Source organism: Oncorhynchus mykiss, chromosome 3, assembly GCF_057628025.1.
Source record: "Oncorhynchus mykiss isolate SJ-2025 chromosome 3, ASM5762802v1, whole genome shotgun sequence".
NCBI lineage: Eukaryota > Metazoa > Chordata > Actinopteri > Salmoniformes > Salmonidae > Oncorhynchus > Oncorhynchus mykiss.
The window spans coordinates 37,783,659-37,801,590 of NC_143024.1; the positions used below are offsets into that span (position 1 = coordinate 37,783,659).

Genomic DNA, 17,932 nt, shown 5'->3' on the forward strand with positions numbered 1-17,932 from the left:
ACTGGGAAAGATCGTTTAGAACGGTCATCCAACTCGAAACCCCCAAATAAAGCACCATTACAATTAGCCCAGTAAAATATAAAAGCAAGTTATTTTAATTTATGCTCAGCTGTACCTTCTAGTTGCTACACCAATCTATTGGTGATCTATTTTGTATTCAAAGCTCAAATGAAATATTATCTGGTCTGAGAACAATATTGTCAGGGGAGTGTCGTTTGGCTGGGCTAGGCAGTCAATTGTTTTTAACTGACTTGCCTAGTTAAAATAAGGTTAAATATAGCCAATATGCTGTGATGCACTAGGCCTACTGCACAAACCTCATTCTTACAGAACTGTTTTTATTAAGGTAATCTAAAGTCTGGTGGCTCTGCTTGCTTTTTGATTGCAAATGTTGGTGACCACTGCTCTAGACAACTGAAAGGCTGGTACTAGTTTTTCCTCAAGCACCATTAAACACCAAGTTATTTATTCAGCACACATTTTCATCCCATGAAAGCATACTCTTGAAATAAGCCACTTTTATTTTCAGGGAAGCTAATGAAAAACACAACAGGTAAGATATATAGGCAGGATAATATTAACATGATAACACTAAACAAAACAGCATTGCAGATATAAGGTCTGTAAGTCATCCATAAAATAAGGACAAACTTGTCAAATCAGGAGTGTTCCATCACCAGGAGGGCGGGAAAAAAAATAGGCACTGGAAAAATCAGTCAGTCTGTAATTTAGTCAAAAGGAGATGTGTCTGGTACAACAACAAAAAATTGGTAGGCACCTGATTTTCCTAGGTTCTGGCCTTTTTCTAGGGAGTTTTTCCTAGCCACCATGCTTCTACACCTGCATTCCTTGCTGTTTGGGGTTTTAGGCTGGGTTTCTGTACAGCACTGAGATATCAGCTGATGTAAGAAGGGCTTTATAAATAAATTAGATTTAGGCTTAACTGCATTCAGTTGTAATACTGAGCAATCCAAAACAATGGTGAGGATGTGTACAGGTTGGTTATGTGTAAAATTTCATCAGGTTGCAAAACAAGTTGTGGTTAGGTTATGAGTCTGATGAAAAAGCTCTGTGTGTGTTGGGGAACTGCTGAGAGCTGAAGTCTGGGTCCTCTCTCACTCGTTTCTTTATGTCTTTCTTCACCTGATACAGAGGACAAAGGTGGCAATTACAAAAAAGGGTCGTTCAACATATAAATTGCATCATCGTTCAATATTGAAAATCACAACCAGTGGTGAAAAATGCTTTAGTTTGCTTTACAATTTATAGTTAACTTTTACTTCACTACATTCCTAAAGAAAATGTACTTTTTGCTCCATACATTTTCCCTGATACCCAAAAGTACTCGTTAGATTTTGAATGCTTAGCAGGACAGACATTGTCCAATTCGCACACTTATCAAGAGAACATCCCTGGTCATCTCTATTGCCTCTGATCTGGTGGACTCACTAAACACATGCTTTGTTCGTAAATTATGTCTGGGTGTCGGAGTGCCCCTGGCTATCCACAAATGAAGAACAAACAGTGCCATCTGGTTTGCCAAATTTACAAGGAATTTACTTTTGATACTTGAGTAGTATTTTACTGGGTGACATTCACTTTTACTTGAGTCATTTTCTATTAAGGTAACTTGACTGGAAAATGGGTACTTTTTCCACAACGGCATATAACCGTCAGTGGCAGCTCCCTAATGACCATTTACAATCGTGTCAATGTGTGACATCTGTAATATTAGGAGAAGCCATGGACTGATGGAACAGCTTGTTTTTCTGTCAGTGAGTGTTAGTGGAGGACTGTACCTGCTCTGCATATGCCTCCTGGAGCTCAGGGCTGTCAAGCTCCTCCTGCAGGTGGTCTGGGGAAGTGACTGGCCTGACTTCGGCCGTCCTTGCCGCCCTGCTCACTGCGTCGGAGAGGGAGAGAAGAGCGCCGTCCCCCTGTCCTGTCTGAAAACACACACCCTGGTCATACGCCAATCCAACTTAGTACAAGAATAAGCCCTCGCACTCAGATGTTGAACATAGCATGCTGATACTACAATGTGATCAGAGTTTACGTTAGCCCTGATACAGCAAGGCTCCCATGTTTTAGCCATGGAGGGTCAACTACAGCTACAGCCAGGAATCAGTCTGCCAACAAAGCTTGCAGGATGCCTCCTATAAACGGAAGACTAGTGAGATCAGGGCTTGTCTTTTGTACATAAGTTAGTTTCATGCACAGGCAATCTATTTACCTTCCTGCGTTTGGCAGGCATCCCATGTAAATAGGCGTCAGACATGGGAGGCTGGGCCTTCATCTTCCTCTGGGTGATCAGGTCATGTCTGATGATCGGTACCCACTCCTATCACACAGAGACAGACATGATCAGAATGACAGACAGTTAAACTCACTATTGAGAACCATATAACTGCACATTGGATTTTAAGACTTGAATGGGTTTGGATGCAGATCTGATTAGGCGATTACACTTCCATTGTTGGATCATTTTCTTTCTCCCAAGAATCCGAACTACAAGTCAACGAAAGGTTTGCAAAAAATTCAGTATAAATTCAACTAGAAGCTTGTATGTAAAACGAAGAAAGAGATTGGCAAAGCAACTAAAGTGGACGAGAGGAGAATTGGACAAGTAGTGGGAGAGAGCTGAACAGTGATCTTACAGCAGGGACGGCAGCAGCCCAGGCCTCGGTCTCTCTACCAGGCTCCTCCCTCCCGCTGGCTTCAGCTGCTGCCATGGCGCCACCCAATGGCGCAGCCCCTCCGGTGGCTCCAGTTTCCCTAGGCTCTGCCCTAGTCTCCTGTGACGACGCCATGGCTTCCTCAGCTGTGGTGGCCGGGGCTGGGGAGTGAGTGTCCTCCATCTAAGGTGGGATAGAGAAAAGAGAGTTATGGTGAGGAACTAAAAGAGACAACACACCAAGGTATATTGAGGACAACAAAATTAATCTTACAAATACATTTTGAAACACTCACCTCTATGATCTGGGCACGTTGAGGCTCCTGTGCATTAGAAGCCTCCCCCTTGGAAAGAAACCATTTAACATATATTGCTTGAGTGGAATCTGGTAATGGAATCTATGACAATTATCGTAACGGACACTTGATTAGAAAATGATGGTATCCATGTGCATTGTTAGATAGTAGTCCAGTATATGAGCCTTCTAGAACACTAACAGTGTGCTTAAAAAAACAAACATTATGACCTGTTTGAGAGATGGTGTGTGTGTGTGTAATTACCTGCTGTGTGTGGACGGCATAATGCAGTATCTGGTCCTCTGTGACGGGGATGTGCTCCAGGATGACCTGCAGCCTCATGGTCATCATACTGGTCAGCCAGTTCACCAGGCTGGGGTTCATGTCAGTCGACAACGTCCTCTGTAACGGGAGAGGGGGTCAATCACAACCTACTGACCAGATTTCAGTCTGGTCATATCCATTTAGCTATTTTTTTCTAATCTATAGAAAGAGTATTATAAATCATCTGACAGAGACAAATGGGAGGGAAGGAGAAGAGACATTGAGTTGTAGGTTGTATATCATGTCATAAGGAACATTGAGTGTGTGTGTGTGTACTGACTATGCGGTGGTTGATGACAGAAGTGAGGGCACTCTGCTCTCCTCTCAGACAGTACAGGTTGAGGGCCAGACACTCAAACAGCCCCTGGTTGCACATCTGCAGCAGCTGCGGCCCAAACGTGTTGTCTGCAGGAGGTGAAAACACAGCAATACGTGACAAAAGCACTGACATTCATAGGCCAGATCTGATGAATTGCGCCAATTTGGCACAATAAAGACAATGTTACCTGTGCAGCGGAGTATGTGTGTGGCGATACGCGTTAACTGCCGCCTGAAGAAGGACAGGTTGGTCTGAGTGACGTTGACACCCTCCAACACTGCCACTGAAGACTGAAGGACCAAGACAAAGAGAGAAATGTGAGGGATTGATTCACCTCTGACCAACTGGCCACAGGGAGAATTTAAAAAGTGACTGATATTGAGCAATTTGAAGACCACTGACTATAAAAGGGGGCAGCCTAAGTGAACTACGGTACTTACAAAGCTCTCGGTAATGTACTCCTCAAGTTCATTGATGAGACCATCAGCAGCAGCCTATGATCACAATGAAAGAACCGAGAAAAAGAACCAACGCGGGAGAGATAATGAGACTCATCAAGTAGCTCATCTAGCCCCATATGCAGTGACACTAATGACAGGTGACCGTAATGGACGCATAACAGTAATGACAGGTGACAGTAACATCCCAGATAGAGACGGTTATATAGACGGTGGCCCACTCACAGCGACATTGTGGTCAGTGGGCTCGCTCCCGTTGAGGTAATGCTGGGTGAAGAACTGAGACAGCTGGGTCTGGATGCGACCCAGGGGCTGGTTCTGGCCATGGAGCAGCAAGACCAGGTCCACCATGGAGAAGTTCTGACACACTAGGGTCAGTAGATCTCCAAAGAAACCTGAAGGAATAGAGACAACTGTGTGGACATGGAACAAAAACATTGAGGAAGAGAGAGCACGGGAGAAAGAGAGAGCACGGGAGAAAGAGATTACACTTCCTAGACAAAAAGAGAGAGCAAGGTACAAGAAAAAGGGAGAGGGAAACTAGAAAAAAAGGGAAGAAAGAAAAAATAAAGCAAACAAGACAGGAACTCTTACCCATGGCGTCCCCTGTGCCGGGTGTGAAGATGTTGCTGGTCTCGGAGAGCCTCTGGATGAACTGGGCGATGCTCTCAGTGTTGCTCTGAGGAGAGCCCAGGGAGCCCATCATGGTAGACAGGACCCCCTGTACAATCCCAGTGAACAACTCCGGATTCAGGGCCTCTCCCTGGGCTCCGGCACCGTCCCCCGTGGGAGGGTTAGGGGTGGTCCCGGGTGGAGGGGTGCCAGAGGCAAAGGGCTGTTGGGCACCATTGGGGGGTGGTGGGAAGACTGGTCCGGAGGCCTGAGATAGAGTGAGATGATGGACAGGGAGAAAATGAAATGTATCATATGAAAGATATGTAGTTAAGAAACCATTATGGTATTTTGGTACACGTCAGTTAACTGGAGGATGATGTCATCTTGGTTTCAACCATTCGGTTCTAACAGGCACTATGGCTATGTGTCCTAATCCACAAAATACACTTGGAACAAACTCCGATCCAGACACTGACCTGCATGAAGTCAGACACTCCCTGGACGAAGGCAGGCACTCCAGGCATGGTCACAGTGATGGAGGGTCCCATGGCCCCAGGAACTGTCCCCGCTGTCCCCAGGAGAGAGCCCAGGAGCTGGGCCAGGTCAGGGGGAGCTCCCTGGGGCATGGTGGGGATGGCTCCGGACTGGCCTGGGGGAACAGTGGTGCTAGGAGCAGGAGCAGGGGTGGGGATAGGGCCAGAGGAGGAAGAAGAAGAGTTGGAGGAGGATGAGGAGAAGGTATGAGAAGCTGAGGAGAAGGTATGAGAGGCAGAGGTGGTGGCTGTTTGACCAGCTGGGGGGGAAAGGAAGAGAGGAAAGAAATTACAATGGGCTTAACACAGAGGATTCACTTTTAGTGTGATGGTTAACTAAGCAAAACCACCCACCCAAAAAAAGGAGTCTAGAGAGGTGGGGTGTATATGGTATTTCTAAGACAGCATACCCATCTGTCCAGGCATTAGGAGTTGTCCCACCAGTCCACTGATCATCTGATTGAGGGCAGCAGGAGGGAAGGGCTGTGGGGGAGAGGTCATAGGTCAACAGTTTCTATAAGCATATAATACAAACGTGGCTATGCCATTAAGACTTTCAGAGCACTACAGCATAAGACAATTGGTACTGTCGATGGAAAATGCCCACAATGACTAGCAAAACATGAAAGTCTCCGACTGAAATTCCAAGTCTGACAACTCCTTGTCAAAACTTGACTGAACTCTACAAGTCATTAACCTCAGTCCTGCACCAAACCCCCTATCACAAACATGCTCACCTGTCCTGGTTGCTGACCCATCATGGGGGGCACGCTAGCTCTAAGGTTGATGGTGGCCCCCCGCGTGCCAAAGGCGGGTGGAGGGACCATGGGGGCAAAGGTGGGCCGAGTAAACACCACCCTGGCCTGGGGTGCCCCAGAAGGCGCGGGGGGGGCCGTGGGGGTGGTGGCAGGGGTGTTAGGGCCAGTGGTGGTGGTGGTGGTGGTGGGGGTGTTAGGGCCAGTGGTGGTGGTGGAAGAGGTAGCGGTGGAGCCTGGGGGGGTAGGCTGGAGGGGTTGGCCAGGGATGGTGCCCCCGGTGGCAGCAGCCACAGCCTCTGTGTACTGGGCGATCTGCTGCATGATGGACTGCATGAAGTCTGGGTTCATCTGAACACCGGGAGGCATTTGGAAGCCTGGGGAGAAAGGATAAGAAAAGGTTTCTTTGTGCCTTGAATATTGGATTAAGGTATATTGGGCTTTCCTCTAGTCCCCAGTTTTTCAGAGATACAACCACAGGTACTAAACCATTATCATGAAGTGTTACCAACACTCACCTGGCTGCCCCATTCCTGCAGCGTTGGGCTGTCCAGCTGCCTGAGGAACACCAGAGTCTGTAAACACACAAACACAATGTTTGAACTGTAAACAGTGTGTAGAAACAAATGGACTTCGGTTTAACAAGCACATAAAATAAAAACACCCTTCCAAAATTGAACGAGACCTATCGATTTGAGCAGTACAGGGACCTGTACGGTACTTTCTCTCAGAAAATACCATTTGGCAATAGGGAATAAATGCAACGGTAGAGTTATTCACTTCCAATGGGCCATTTGTGGACGAGAAACGGATGGACATGTTGTGGTAAAGCATTCAATCAGTGGCGGGTAGGGGACAACACACCGTCCGTGTTCATCTGCATCATGACCACCGGCATTGTCTGGTGGCTGATCCTGATGACCCGGGGGCCGGGCTGTCCCTGTCCAGCCTGCTGATTGGACGGAGGAGGCTGTGAAGGGGAGGTCTGTCCCTGACCTGGCTGGTCCGATTGGCCGGCGGCCTGACTGGGCTGGGCCTGTTCCTCTGTAGCTGGTCTGCCATTGGACGCCATCGTGACCGTGGCTCCCAGGTTCATCTGCAGATGAGTTTCAAAATGTAATTGACATACTGTGTTCCATTGGCAAACGATATCAAATGAAGTTTACACGAACCAATGTAACTAAATACACTACCGGTCAAAAGTTTTAGAACACCTACTCATTCAAGGGTTTTTCTTTTGACTATTTTCTACATTGTAGAATAATCGTGAAGACATCAAAATGATGAAATAACATATGGAATCATGAAATAACAAAAAAAAAGTGTTCAAATCTAAATATTTTTTATATTTGAGCTTCTTCAAACAGCCAACCTTTGCCTTGACAGTTTCATGAGGTCGTCACCTGGAATGCATTTCAATTAACAGGTGTCCCACAAATGAACTTTTAAGAAGGCACACCTGTTAATTGAGAGAATGCCAAGTGTGCAAAGCTGCCATCAAAGCAAAGGGTGGCTCCTTTGAAGAATCTCAAATACAAAATATTTGTTGATTTGTTTAACACTTTTATGGTTACTACATAATTCCATGTGTTATTTCATAGTTTTGATGTCTTCACTATTATTCTGCAATGTAGAAAATAGTAAAAATAAAGAAAAAATAAAGAAAAACCCTTGAATGAGTAGGTGTGTCCAAACTTTTGACTGGTAGTGTACGTAAGACAGAAATAATGTAATAGGTCTAAGTGTCTGCTAGGTGGCAACAAAACAAGTTTGACAATGGGATACAACACCGACTAACATGTAGCGGGATGTGATGGTGCACGGCTCCAGGCATGGATACTGGGGAGGTGTAGTGAGACATTGGCCGGATCACGTGTAGGTGGCGTGGGGTGGGGCTCAGCAGGTTGCAGCGCAGGTCACTAAGGGCAACCAGGGCATTGCCCAGGAGACGGAGGGCCTCGCCCACCAGGTTGAGAATCCGCTGGTCCTCCTCTCTTTCCTGTGTGTGACAAGAAGAGGGCTTAAGACATTTTCTGAGAACGTGTGTTTTGATATTTTATTCAGGTAGTCTTGTGGGGAAAGTGACAAGTATTGTAAGAGTCCGACTGCAATTCAAGGCAATACAGCAAACACGCATGACGTTTGTGTGAATTGTACCTAACCACAAAGCACTAAGTTATGAGGAATGCAGCGGTGAAAAGCTTACGGCGTTGGCGTATTCTGCGGTGGTAGCAGACTCTAGGATAGTGTGTGTTCTCTGGACGAATGGCTGAAATCTCTCCTCCACCCTCCTCAGCTCTGAAAGCATCTCCACCAGCTCTGCTGGGCTGGGGTGACTGTCAAGGGGAGAAGTTGTCCTTATTTACATGCATCACAGGTTAATTTACTTTACCAGGTAGGCCAGTTGAGAACAAGTTCTCATTTACAACTGCGACCTGGCTTAGATAATGCGACAAAAACAACAGAGTTACACATGGGATAAACAAACGTACAGTCAATAACACAACAGAAAAAATCTATATAGAGTGTGTGCAAATGTAGTAGGATTAGGGAGGTAAAGGCAATAAATAGGCCATAGTGGCGAAATAATTACAATTTAGCAATTATACACTGGAGTGATAGATGTGCAGATGATGATGTGCAAGTAGAGATACTGTAGTGCAAAAATAAATAACAGATTGGCTGTGTACAGGTGCAGTGATCTGCTCTGACAGCTGATGCTTAAAGTTAGTGAGGGAGATATAAGTCTCCAGTTTCAGTGATTTTTGCAATTCGTTCCAGTCATTGGCAGCAGAGAACTGGAAGGAAGGAAAGGCGGCCAAAGGAAGAGTTGGCTTTGGGGGATGACCAGTGAAATATACTTACTTACTGAAAACATGGCATGGTGATAGCAAACTGGATGTAGTCTGAGTAGAGTGTTGGAGGCTATTTTGTAAATGACATCGCTGAAGTCGAGGATTGGTAGGATAGTCAGTTTTACAAGGGTATGTTTAGCAGCATGAGTTAAGGAGGCTGTTGCAAAATAGGAAGCCAATTCTAGATTTAATTTTGGATTGGGAGGTGCTTAGTGTGAGTCTGGAATGAGAGTTTACAGTCTAACCAGACACCTAGGTATTTGTCCACATATCCTAAGTCAGAACTGTCCAGAGTAGTGTGCTAGTCGGGCGGGCGGGTGCGGAATGCGATCGGTTGAAGAGCATGCATTTAGTTTTACTAGCATTTAAGAGCAGTTGGAGGCCACGGAAGGAGTGTTGTATGGTATTGAAGCTCGCCATGTGGTTTGTTAACACAGTGTCTAAAGAAGGGCCAGAAGTATACAGAATGGTGTCATCTGCAACCACAATGTCTAAAGTCAACTTTCATTGTGTTGATGTCAATGGCAGATTCTGTGTGAAACATTTTGCGTGCATGTCTCAAGTTCCGGATTAAGCCCTATTCTTCTTATTTCACATTAAATGCCCAAAACAAGTTTGATACATTCATCCAGCATCCTTTTTATTCAGTATAGAGCAACAAAAAAAACACATGCAGGACAGCGATAGTAAGCAATAACGTCTTACTTGGGTCCAGGTTGGGCGGCTCCCTCTGTTTGAGTGGAGGAAGAGAAGGATGGAGGGGTAGTAGATGGAGGTGGAGACGTGTCCATGGGCTGGGTGGAGGGAGAGGTAGTGGAGGAGGAAGAGGGAGGAGGTGCTGCAGCAGCAGAATCTGGTTGGGCTGAGGTGCCGCTTGGTTGACCCTGAGATTGAGCGACAAGGTAGCAGGTAAGGGGAGGATGTTGCGCAGTCATCTTAATTGAATGACTTCGAACTCAAATAGACCTGCTTTCTGAGACTCCCTAGAATATTTTCAAATAACATTTTGTCCAAATACTTATGTTTCACGTTTGAGCCAGTTTATTAACTAAAAACTAGGTCTATACTGTGGATATTCCTAGTTGTTATAATCTTTATAACTTAAAACCTCACCTCCATCCTCTCGATGAGAGCATTGGTGTCCCTCAGCAAGTTCTCAGCCAATAGCAGTCTCAGCCTGGGCTCACTCTGAACCGATTGGTCCATATCAATGTGCACATTCATGGAACCATTGCTCTGTGACAGCAAGAGTATTAGTTGACAGCTACTCAACATGTTAATTCACAGCATTTTGTATATACAGTTGAAGTCGGAAGTTTACGTACACTTAGGTTGGAGTCATTAAAACTCGTTTTTTCAACCACTCCACAAATTTCTTGTTAACAAACTATAGTTTTGGCAAGTCAGTTAGGACATCTAGTTTGTGCGTGAATCAAGTAATCTTTTCAACAATTGTTTACAGACAGATTATTTCACTTACCATTCACTGTATCACAATTCCAGTGGGTCAGAAGTTTATATACACTAAGTTGACTGTGCCTTTAAACAGCTTGGAAATTCCAGAAAATGAATAACAGGCTTTAGAAGCTTCTGATAGGCTAATTGACATCATTTGAGTCAATTGGAGGTGTACCTGTGGGTGTACTTCAAGGCCTACCTTCAAACTCATTGCCTCTTTGCTTGACATCATGGGAAAGTCAAAAGAAATCAGCCAAGACCTCAGAAAACAAATGTGTAGACCTCCACAAGTCTGGTTCATCCTTGGGAGCAATTTCCAAACGCCTGAAGGTACCACGTTCATCTGTACAAACAATAGTATGCAAGTATAAACACCATGGGACCACGCAGCCGTCATACCGCTCTGGAATGGAGACGCGTTCGATCTCCTAGAGATTAACGCACTTTGGTGCGAAAAGTGCAAATCAATCCCAGAACAACAGCAAAGGACCTTGTGAATATGCTGGAGGAAACAGGTAAAAAAGTATCTAAACCTATATCTATATACACAGTAAAACGAGTCATATATCGACATAACCTGAAAGGCTGCTCAGCAAGGAAGAAGCCACTGCTTCAAAACCGGCATAAAAAAGCCAGACTATGGTTTGCAACTGCACATGGGGACAAAGATCGTACTTTTTGGAGAAATGTCCTCTGGTCTGATGAAACAAAAATAGAACTGTTTGGCAATAATGACCATCATTATGTTTGGAGGAAAAGGGGGAGGCTTGCAAGCCGAAGAACACCATCCCAACCGTGAAGCATGGGGGTGGCAGCATCATGATGTGGGGGTGCTTTGCTGCAAGAGGGACTAGTGCACATAATAGATGGCATCATGAGGAAGGAACAATATGTGGATATATTGAAGCAACATCAAGACATCGGTCAGGAAGTTAAAGCTTGGTCGCAAATGGGTCTTCCAAATGGACAACGATCCAAAGCATACTTCCAAAGTTGTGGCAAAATGGCTTAAGGACAACAAAGTCAAGGTATTGAAGTGGCCATCACAAAGTCCTGACCTCAATCCTATAGAAAATTTGTGAGCAGAACTGAAAAAGCACGTGCGAGCAAGGAGGCCTACAAACCTGACTCAGTTAAACCAGCTCTGTCAGGAGGAATGGGCCAAAATTCACCCAACTTATTGTGGGAAGCTTGTGGAAGGCTACCTGAAATGTTTCACGTTAAACAATTTAAAGGCAATGCTACCAAATACTAATTGAGTGTATGTAAACTTCTGACCCACTGGGAATGTGATGAAAGAAATAAAAGCTGAAATAAATAATTCTCTCTACTATTATTCTGACATTGTACTTTCTTAAAATAAAGTGGTGATCCTAACTGACATAAGACTGGGAATTTTTACTAGGATTTAAGTGTCAGGAATTGTGAAAAACTGAGTTTAAATGTATTTGGCTAAGGTGTATGTAAACTTCCGACTTCAACTGTATAGAAATAGATTAAATCCATACATGAGGATGCATACTATCTATGTTATAAATCATATATTTGATTTCTTACCCCGGTGCTGGTGCTGACTCTGGCATTCCTTGCATTCTCTCCCAAGCCTGACATCATTTGCTGGACTGACATCTAAGAAGAGTGTAGTAGACGGTATAGGCTAGATATCAGTACTGATCCACACCAGGCGCTCAGGATATCATTATAAACCATGGAACAATGACAGATTTGATCCAAAACACACAAAAGCTGCACCTGGATCTGCTGAGGGTCCATGACGTTAACCGGGAGGTTGAAGGTCCCCAGCATGACATAGCTGTTGGCGTTGCGGTCCTGTGGGGGCACTTGGGACGTTCCCTGGGAGGTGGTAGAGGAGGGCGTCGCTCCGGCCTCCGCTACCCCTGACCCCGAGCCTGGCTGGGAGGGCTGAGGGGGGGCCCGCTCCACCAGGTGGATGACTTTTCCACCGACGTCTGAGACACAGAGGAAAAAGAGAACAAGGTATATCATCTCTATTCATGTGCTCCATCAATCTTATCAGGTGATGTGCATAGCAGCCAAACAGCAATTACATGATGGGTTCGCAAGAGTTCTGATGGTGTGCAGTTGTATAATAGGCTTACATCTGTGCATTACTGGCCTTGTAAGTCATGGAATAAGTGAATAAGAGAGTTATTCTATATATCACATTTAGACAATGTGCTTCTACATCTGCATTGCTTGCAGTTTGGGGTTTTAGGCTGGGTTTCTGTACAGTACTTTGTGACATCGGCTGATGTAAAAAAAAAAAGCAGGCTTTATAAATAAATTTGATTGAGACAAAGATGTCTGGCTGTTTGCTGCGTTTCTGTTCTGTGTTGACAGATGCTTTGCTGCAGCTGTGTGCTGCTCCAGATCAAACTGTCGGGACTAATTTCATGTTTATTAGCATGTGGCCGTTTTGTATTGATTCCAGACCGCTCCACAGACAGCATTACTCACTGTACTCTGTCAGTGTCCTCTCATCCTGCAGGACTCGGCCCTGGTAGATCAGCCTCTGTTTGTCCACAGGAATCCCAACTGAAATGGCAATGTGCTCCTTGAACTCTTTCACTGTCAACTAAGAAAAAGACACTGGTGTGAAGATTAGGCCTATATCCAGTACATGTAAGGCTACTGTGAAAGTGCTCCATTGGAAATGAGAACGTACCTGGCCGCCTACAGTGTAACTTCGGCTCTGGGAGTCCAAAGTTTTGACAGTCACCTCTATATCAGCACCCGGTTCCTCCATGGTTACGTTCACCCTGTGTGTAAAGTGACAGGGGCAATAGAATAGAGTATCATATCAATGCTGTCATGAATATCATTATGTAAGGGATAATCAATGAGGGGCTACGCGCTAGCAGAGTGGAACTAATCTTCCACAGAGTTGCAATATTTTCCTGAGAACACAGAGCCCTGAGTTGATTACCTCTTTTATACCATGGTTATAACAAAGCTGCGACCTAACCAAATTCACATAGAAAAGTGAGTTATAGATCTGTCGTTCTCATTGAAAGCAAGTATATGCAGTAAATATGTTCTATGTACGCTAGTTCTATGCTTCCGTTCTTAAGTATTTTTTGTTCATCCTTTACTTTCGTTTTACTACACCAGCTTCAAACAGCTGAAAATACAATATGTTTGGTTATGGAAAATATATTTCACAGAAATTTAGATGATACAATGATTCTCGAAACTGTTTTGTCATTAAACTTAAATTAGGCAAACTATTAGAATGTTAGCTAACAGGAAATGGCACAGTTATTTCTGCATAGTGCACCTTTAACACTTTTGCCACATCCACTGAAGTAGCAAGCAAGTTAACTATATTGCTGTTATAGTTGCCTTGGTAACGAAACAAACAGAGTTACTAGTTAAGCTAACCAAGCCATCAGTCCTAGCTTGCTATTAGGAAAATCGATTTCAATGTTTTCAATTCGACTTTTGCTATCAAAAAGCAGCTCAAACGTATAAAATGGCCATTGAATTCTACCATGCTGATGTACCGTGCGTTATAAGAAGATAATGTACGGTCTAAAATGCTCTTGAAGCCAATCAGAAACGAGGATTCAACAATATCCATGGTATAATGTGGCTAATATAATTTAAATTGGGTCGTTACCTAGCTAACTTTAACGTTAGCTAGCTACTACCTAAACAAAGATACTGTGTGGTCTAACGTTAACGCTCATGGAAGCTGCCATAGCTATCTAGCTAAACTAGCTGACTGGCTAACATCCATGCCTTGAAGCAAACATGGTCAAACAAAACCTTTTCATGTCAGCGTTCACTTGATGGAAATCCATATTAATTGTAGATGGAACCTCTACAAAAGTGATGGTCCAATCAATTTCACACGAATATTGACAAAAAAACGACAAGTAAGTTAGCTAGGTAGCTCACAGCTGCGTTAGCTTTTAGCAAGCAGTTTGCGAGCTAGCCCTGAGCTAACGTTCCCATTAGCTGTATGAAGTTAGCTAGCTAGTTACTTACTAACTTACTCGATAGCTCCTACCTGTGAAGTTAAATCTTCCGATTACACCCGAATATTTGCCAATTATTCACCGATTATTCAGTGTTGAATGTAAAGCTAGCTATTTCCTCATATGATGATAGCAACTGCGGTTCAAGTAACGTGACATATGATTAGCTACCAGAACAGCTGTGACGTTTCAAACATACAGTAACAAATGGGATGTGCTCATGAAGTCAGTCCAACATGTTGTGCTTATATCTGTTAAATGGATCTGCTAGACAGCTAGATCATATCTCCAGTGCAGTTATAGTAGCAGTAAGGTGAGGATGTTTTTGTTAAAACCAGGCCTGTAGGAAATTAGGGGAGCCAAGAGGTTCAAGACCACATTAACAAAGTGAGACATGATTTCCTTTCTTTAAAAGTCATCCCACCAAAGTGAACAGGGATTCCAGTTCCAACAAAGGCCTGAGACCGCTGGGATTATCAATTCACAGTTATGTAGTGATTGAGAGAGGAAGAAGACCCCAAGTGGGGCTTGAACCAGCAACCCTATGTTCATATTACTGGAAGGTGACAGTATAATAAAAGGGAAACAAAGTGCTCCTTTTTTCCTTTCTCGAAACGTGTTTGTTGTTTGATAACTGCAAGATAAATTGCGGTTGAAAAGCAGAAACATACTATGCAAACAAAAATATAATCTGCTGATAAATAAATGTTGTCTGGATTTGCATGTTTTGAAGCTGGTACACTTGTAGGAGAAAAGTCTATTGCTGTGTGCATGTCAATAATCCTGGCGTCTTTATCTCCTTTCCTACATTTTTATTTTACTAATTGAACAGAAACTCTAATCAAGAGACTAACCACTAGAGTATTTTCTAGTATGTAAGATGATGGATGACTACCAGGAACTAGTTTAGAGGGAGAGCTGAAATTGGGACTTGAACAGTGGCTCCTACAGCACAGGTAAGCATCTAATAGACACTGCCACACAAGCCAGCTCTGTGCAGAACCATACATTTAAAAACATTCTTGTGCATCCAGAGATCAGAGCTGCAAACATGGCGTGCCACAAAAAGCCTGGGCGTCTGGGCAGCGGCAGTACAATTTACAGAGGGTCAAGACCTGGGGTGTATTCATTAAACATACTGTTTCAAAAAGTTTTGCAACAAAAAAAGTTTTGAAACGAAAACTAGAGTTTCTATTGGACAAATTCTGGTAGTTCCCGTTTCGTTTGCTTCCGTTGGATTCTTGAACTGTAAACGGTTTCATTTACAAGACGTAATGAACACACCCCTGCTGCTCAGGGCAATCGGAAAAGAGATTAATGAAGTCCCTTTGGAAGTTGGACTGAAATGCACCCTTTATTTTTCCTCTGAATTTGGTAGCCTAGCCAGGAACCCAACCTGATGTAACGGTTCATGGAATCCAGTCTACTTGGAGAGTGAACTGATCAGAAGATAGATATAGCCTAAACAAAACAAGCTGGATAGACTATGGTGAACTACCTTGGTGGGTCGATGACTGGTACCCACTCCTCCTGTTCTTCTTCCTCGGTCTCGTCGGTGTCGTAATCTCTTCTCCTCGGTGGCGATGTATCGCCGACCATTGGTTCGAACAAGTATGGCTGGATTGGCCCACTACGCACGTAATCTGCAAATTCTTCCCAGGATGACGAATCTCCATCATCTGTGTAGCTGCCAGTGTCTGTTAAATCTTCATCCGCCGAGACATCAAAGTTTATTAAATTGCGGTCATTGTCTGCCATGTTCCCACGTGCGAATTCAGCAAGCCAGCTAACTTTATGATGATTTGAATTTAAGTGGAAACTGCTAGATATCTAGCTTTACATAGTTATGAAGAAAACTAAAGAGACATTTTGCAGATAGCCACCTCTTCAGACTCATAAACTAGTTTACATTTACAAATAATTTGACATTATTCAGAAAGGCAGGCGGAAAACACACACCTGAAAAGGAGTACAGTGCATCTCTACTCAAAAGTTTCAGGTCTTCCTCGGGTTGTATCCTTTCACCTGCACTAAAGTGTCTGGTTGACAACAACACCAAAACGTTGTCAGGGGAGGGCACACTTCCGCGCTGTCTGGGAGGCGGGAACTGTAGTAGATGCTAACAGCCAATGAAATCAAACAACCCACCCGAATTAGACAACAATTGAACAACGGGACGGGAGCCACGAATCTGCGCAGGTGCTGGTTTGAGGAGGTTCGATTAATCTCGCGCGTACACCCGTATAGGCATGTTTTACACCGGCGGAATGTTGAGGCATTCGAGTTGGGGACGTGAGCCAGGTGCCCTGCTCTGTCTGATGGAGAAGTCAGCTCAAAACAGAAGTGACGTAATAAGCACGTGTAGTAATTATTTCTATCTGTTTTCCCAAACGCTTTATCTGCATTCCTAATGAAAACGTATTTTGTGTAACATATATGTTGTATATTTCTGGATGATGCACCATGTCTTGCAATATAAACTGTTTACTCTAAACTGAAACAGTTTTGATTGGACAAATTTGGGTAGGTCCCTATTCCATTTGGTTCTTAAACAGTAAACCGTTTCTGTTGATGTAATGAATATAGCCCATGTGTAATCTAGTTGGTATGTTTGTTTGCACTGCTTTGGTTCAGTGGAGGCTCCTCAGAGGAGAAAGGGGAGGACCACCAAGCACAACGTGGATTCAGTGTGTAAATCAGAAAGATGTGTCAGCATCGAGTAATTATCTTTGGCCCCCTCCCAGTTAGTGGGTGATAAAAATCCACAAAATGGCAGCGGAAGAAATGGCAGCAGTTTTACAGCGCCCAACCAATTGTGCCATTATGTGGTTTAGTAGGAAAGCTGCCGTTACAGTCAATATTACTCACCAACGTGCAATCATTGGACAATAAATTAGACGAGGTACAATCACGAATATCCTACCAACGGGACATCAAAAACTGTAATATCCCATGTTTCACGGAATCGTGGCTGAATGATGACATGGATATTCAGCTAGCGGGATATACGTTGCACGGGCAGGATAGAACAGCACGACGAGGGGGGGGGGGGGGGGGTCTGTGCATATTTGTAAACAACAGCTGGTGCACAAAATCTAAGGAAGTCTCTAGATTTTGCTCGCCTGAAGTAGAGTATATTGTAATAAATTGCAGGCCACACTACTTGCCTAGAGAGTTTTTAGCTATACTTTTTGTGACTGTTTATATACCACCACAAACAGATGCTGGCACTAAGACCGCACTCAGTCAGCTGTATAAGGAAATAAGCAAATAGGAAACCACTCACCCAGAGGCGGCGCTCCTAGTGGCCGGAGACTTTAATGCAGGGAAACTTAAATAAGTTCTACCAAATTTCCATCAACATGTTAAATGTGCAACGAGAGGGAAGAAAATTCTAGATCACCTGTACTCCACACACAGAGACGCGTACAAAGCTCTCCCTCGCCCTCCATTTGGTAAATCCGATCACAACTCTAACCTCCTGATTCCTGCCTACAAGCAGAAATTAAAGTAGGAAGGACCATGAACTCGATCTATAAAAAAGTGGTCGAATGAAGCAGATGCTAAATTACAAGATTGTTTTGCTATCAAACACTGGAACATGTTCCGGAATACTTCCGATGACATTGAAGAATACACCACAT

The 17,932-nt window shown here is 44.1% G+C and overlaps 1 protein-coding gene across 10 annotated transcripts; it reads right to left on the minus strand.

Moving 5' to 3' along the window:
- Nucleotides 1–503: 503 nt before the first annotated feature.
- On the minus strand, nucleotides 504–17,306 carry LOC110503977 (large proline-rich protein BAG6). 10 transcript variants are annotated; one of them, XM_090229176.1, is made up of 26 exons: nucleotides 16,248–17,306; nucleotides 15,787–15,994; nucleotides 12,974–13,067; nucleotides 12,766–12,883; nucleotides 12,040–12,257; nucleotides 11,845–11,916; nucleotides 9,943–10,065; nucleotides 9,535–9,713; nucleotides 8,181–8,310; nucleotides 7,773–7,973; nucleotides 6,971–7,070; nucleotides 6,493–6,549; nucleotides 5,957–6,351; nucleotides 5,630–5,702; nucleotides 5,163–5,479; nucleotides 4,666–4,951; nucleotides 4,297–4,466; nucleotides 4,054–4,107; nucleotides 3,801–3,903; nucleotides 3,575–3,699; nucleotides 3,235–3,372; nucleotides 2,971–3,018; nucleotides 2,658–2,858; nucleotides 2,234–2,341; nucleotides 1,800–1,946; nucleotides 504–1,143 (listed from the first exon to the last, which is right to left on the minus strand). In XM_090229176.1, exons 2-26 carry the CDS (start codon nucleotides 15,885–15,887, stop codon nucleotides 1,048–1,050), a joined length of 3,654 nt encoding a protein of 1,217 aa, XP_090085302.1. In that variant the 5' UTR covers nucleotides 15,888–15,994; nucleotides 16,248–17,306; the 3' UTR covers nucleotides 504–1,047. The 10 variants fall into 10 exon arrangements, with proteins under 10 accessions (XP_090085302.1, XP_036829408.2, XP_036829391.2 ...); XM_036973513.2 differs by having other exon boundaries at nucleotides 6,839–7,070; XM_036973496.2 differs by lacking the exon at nucleotides 16,248–17,306 and having other exon boundaries at nucleotides 6,839–7,070; nucleotides 15,787–16,154.
- Nucleotides 17,307–17,932: the final 626 nt, after the last annotated feature.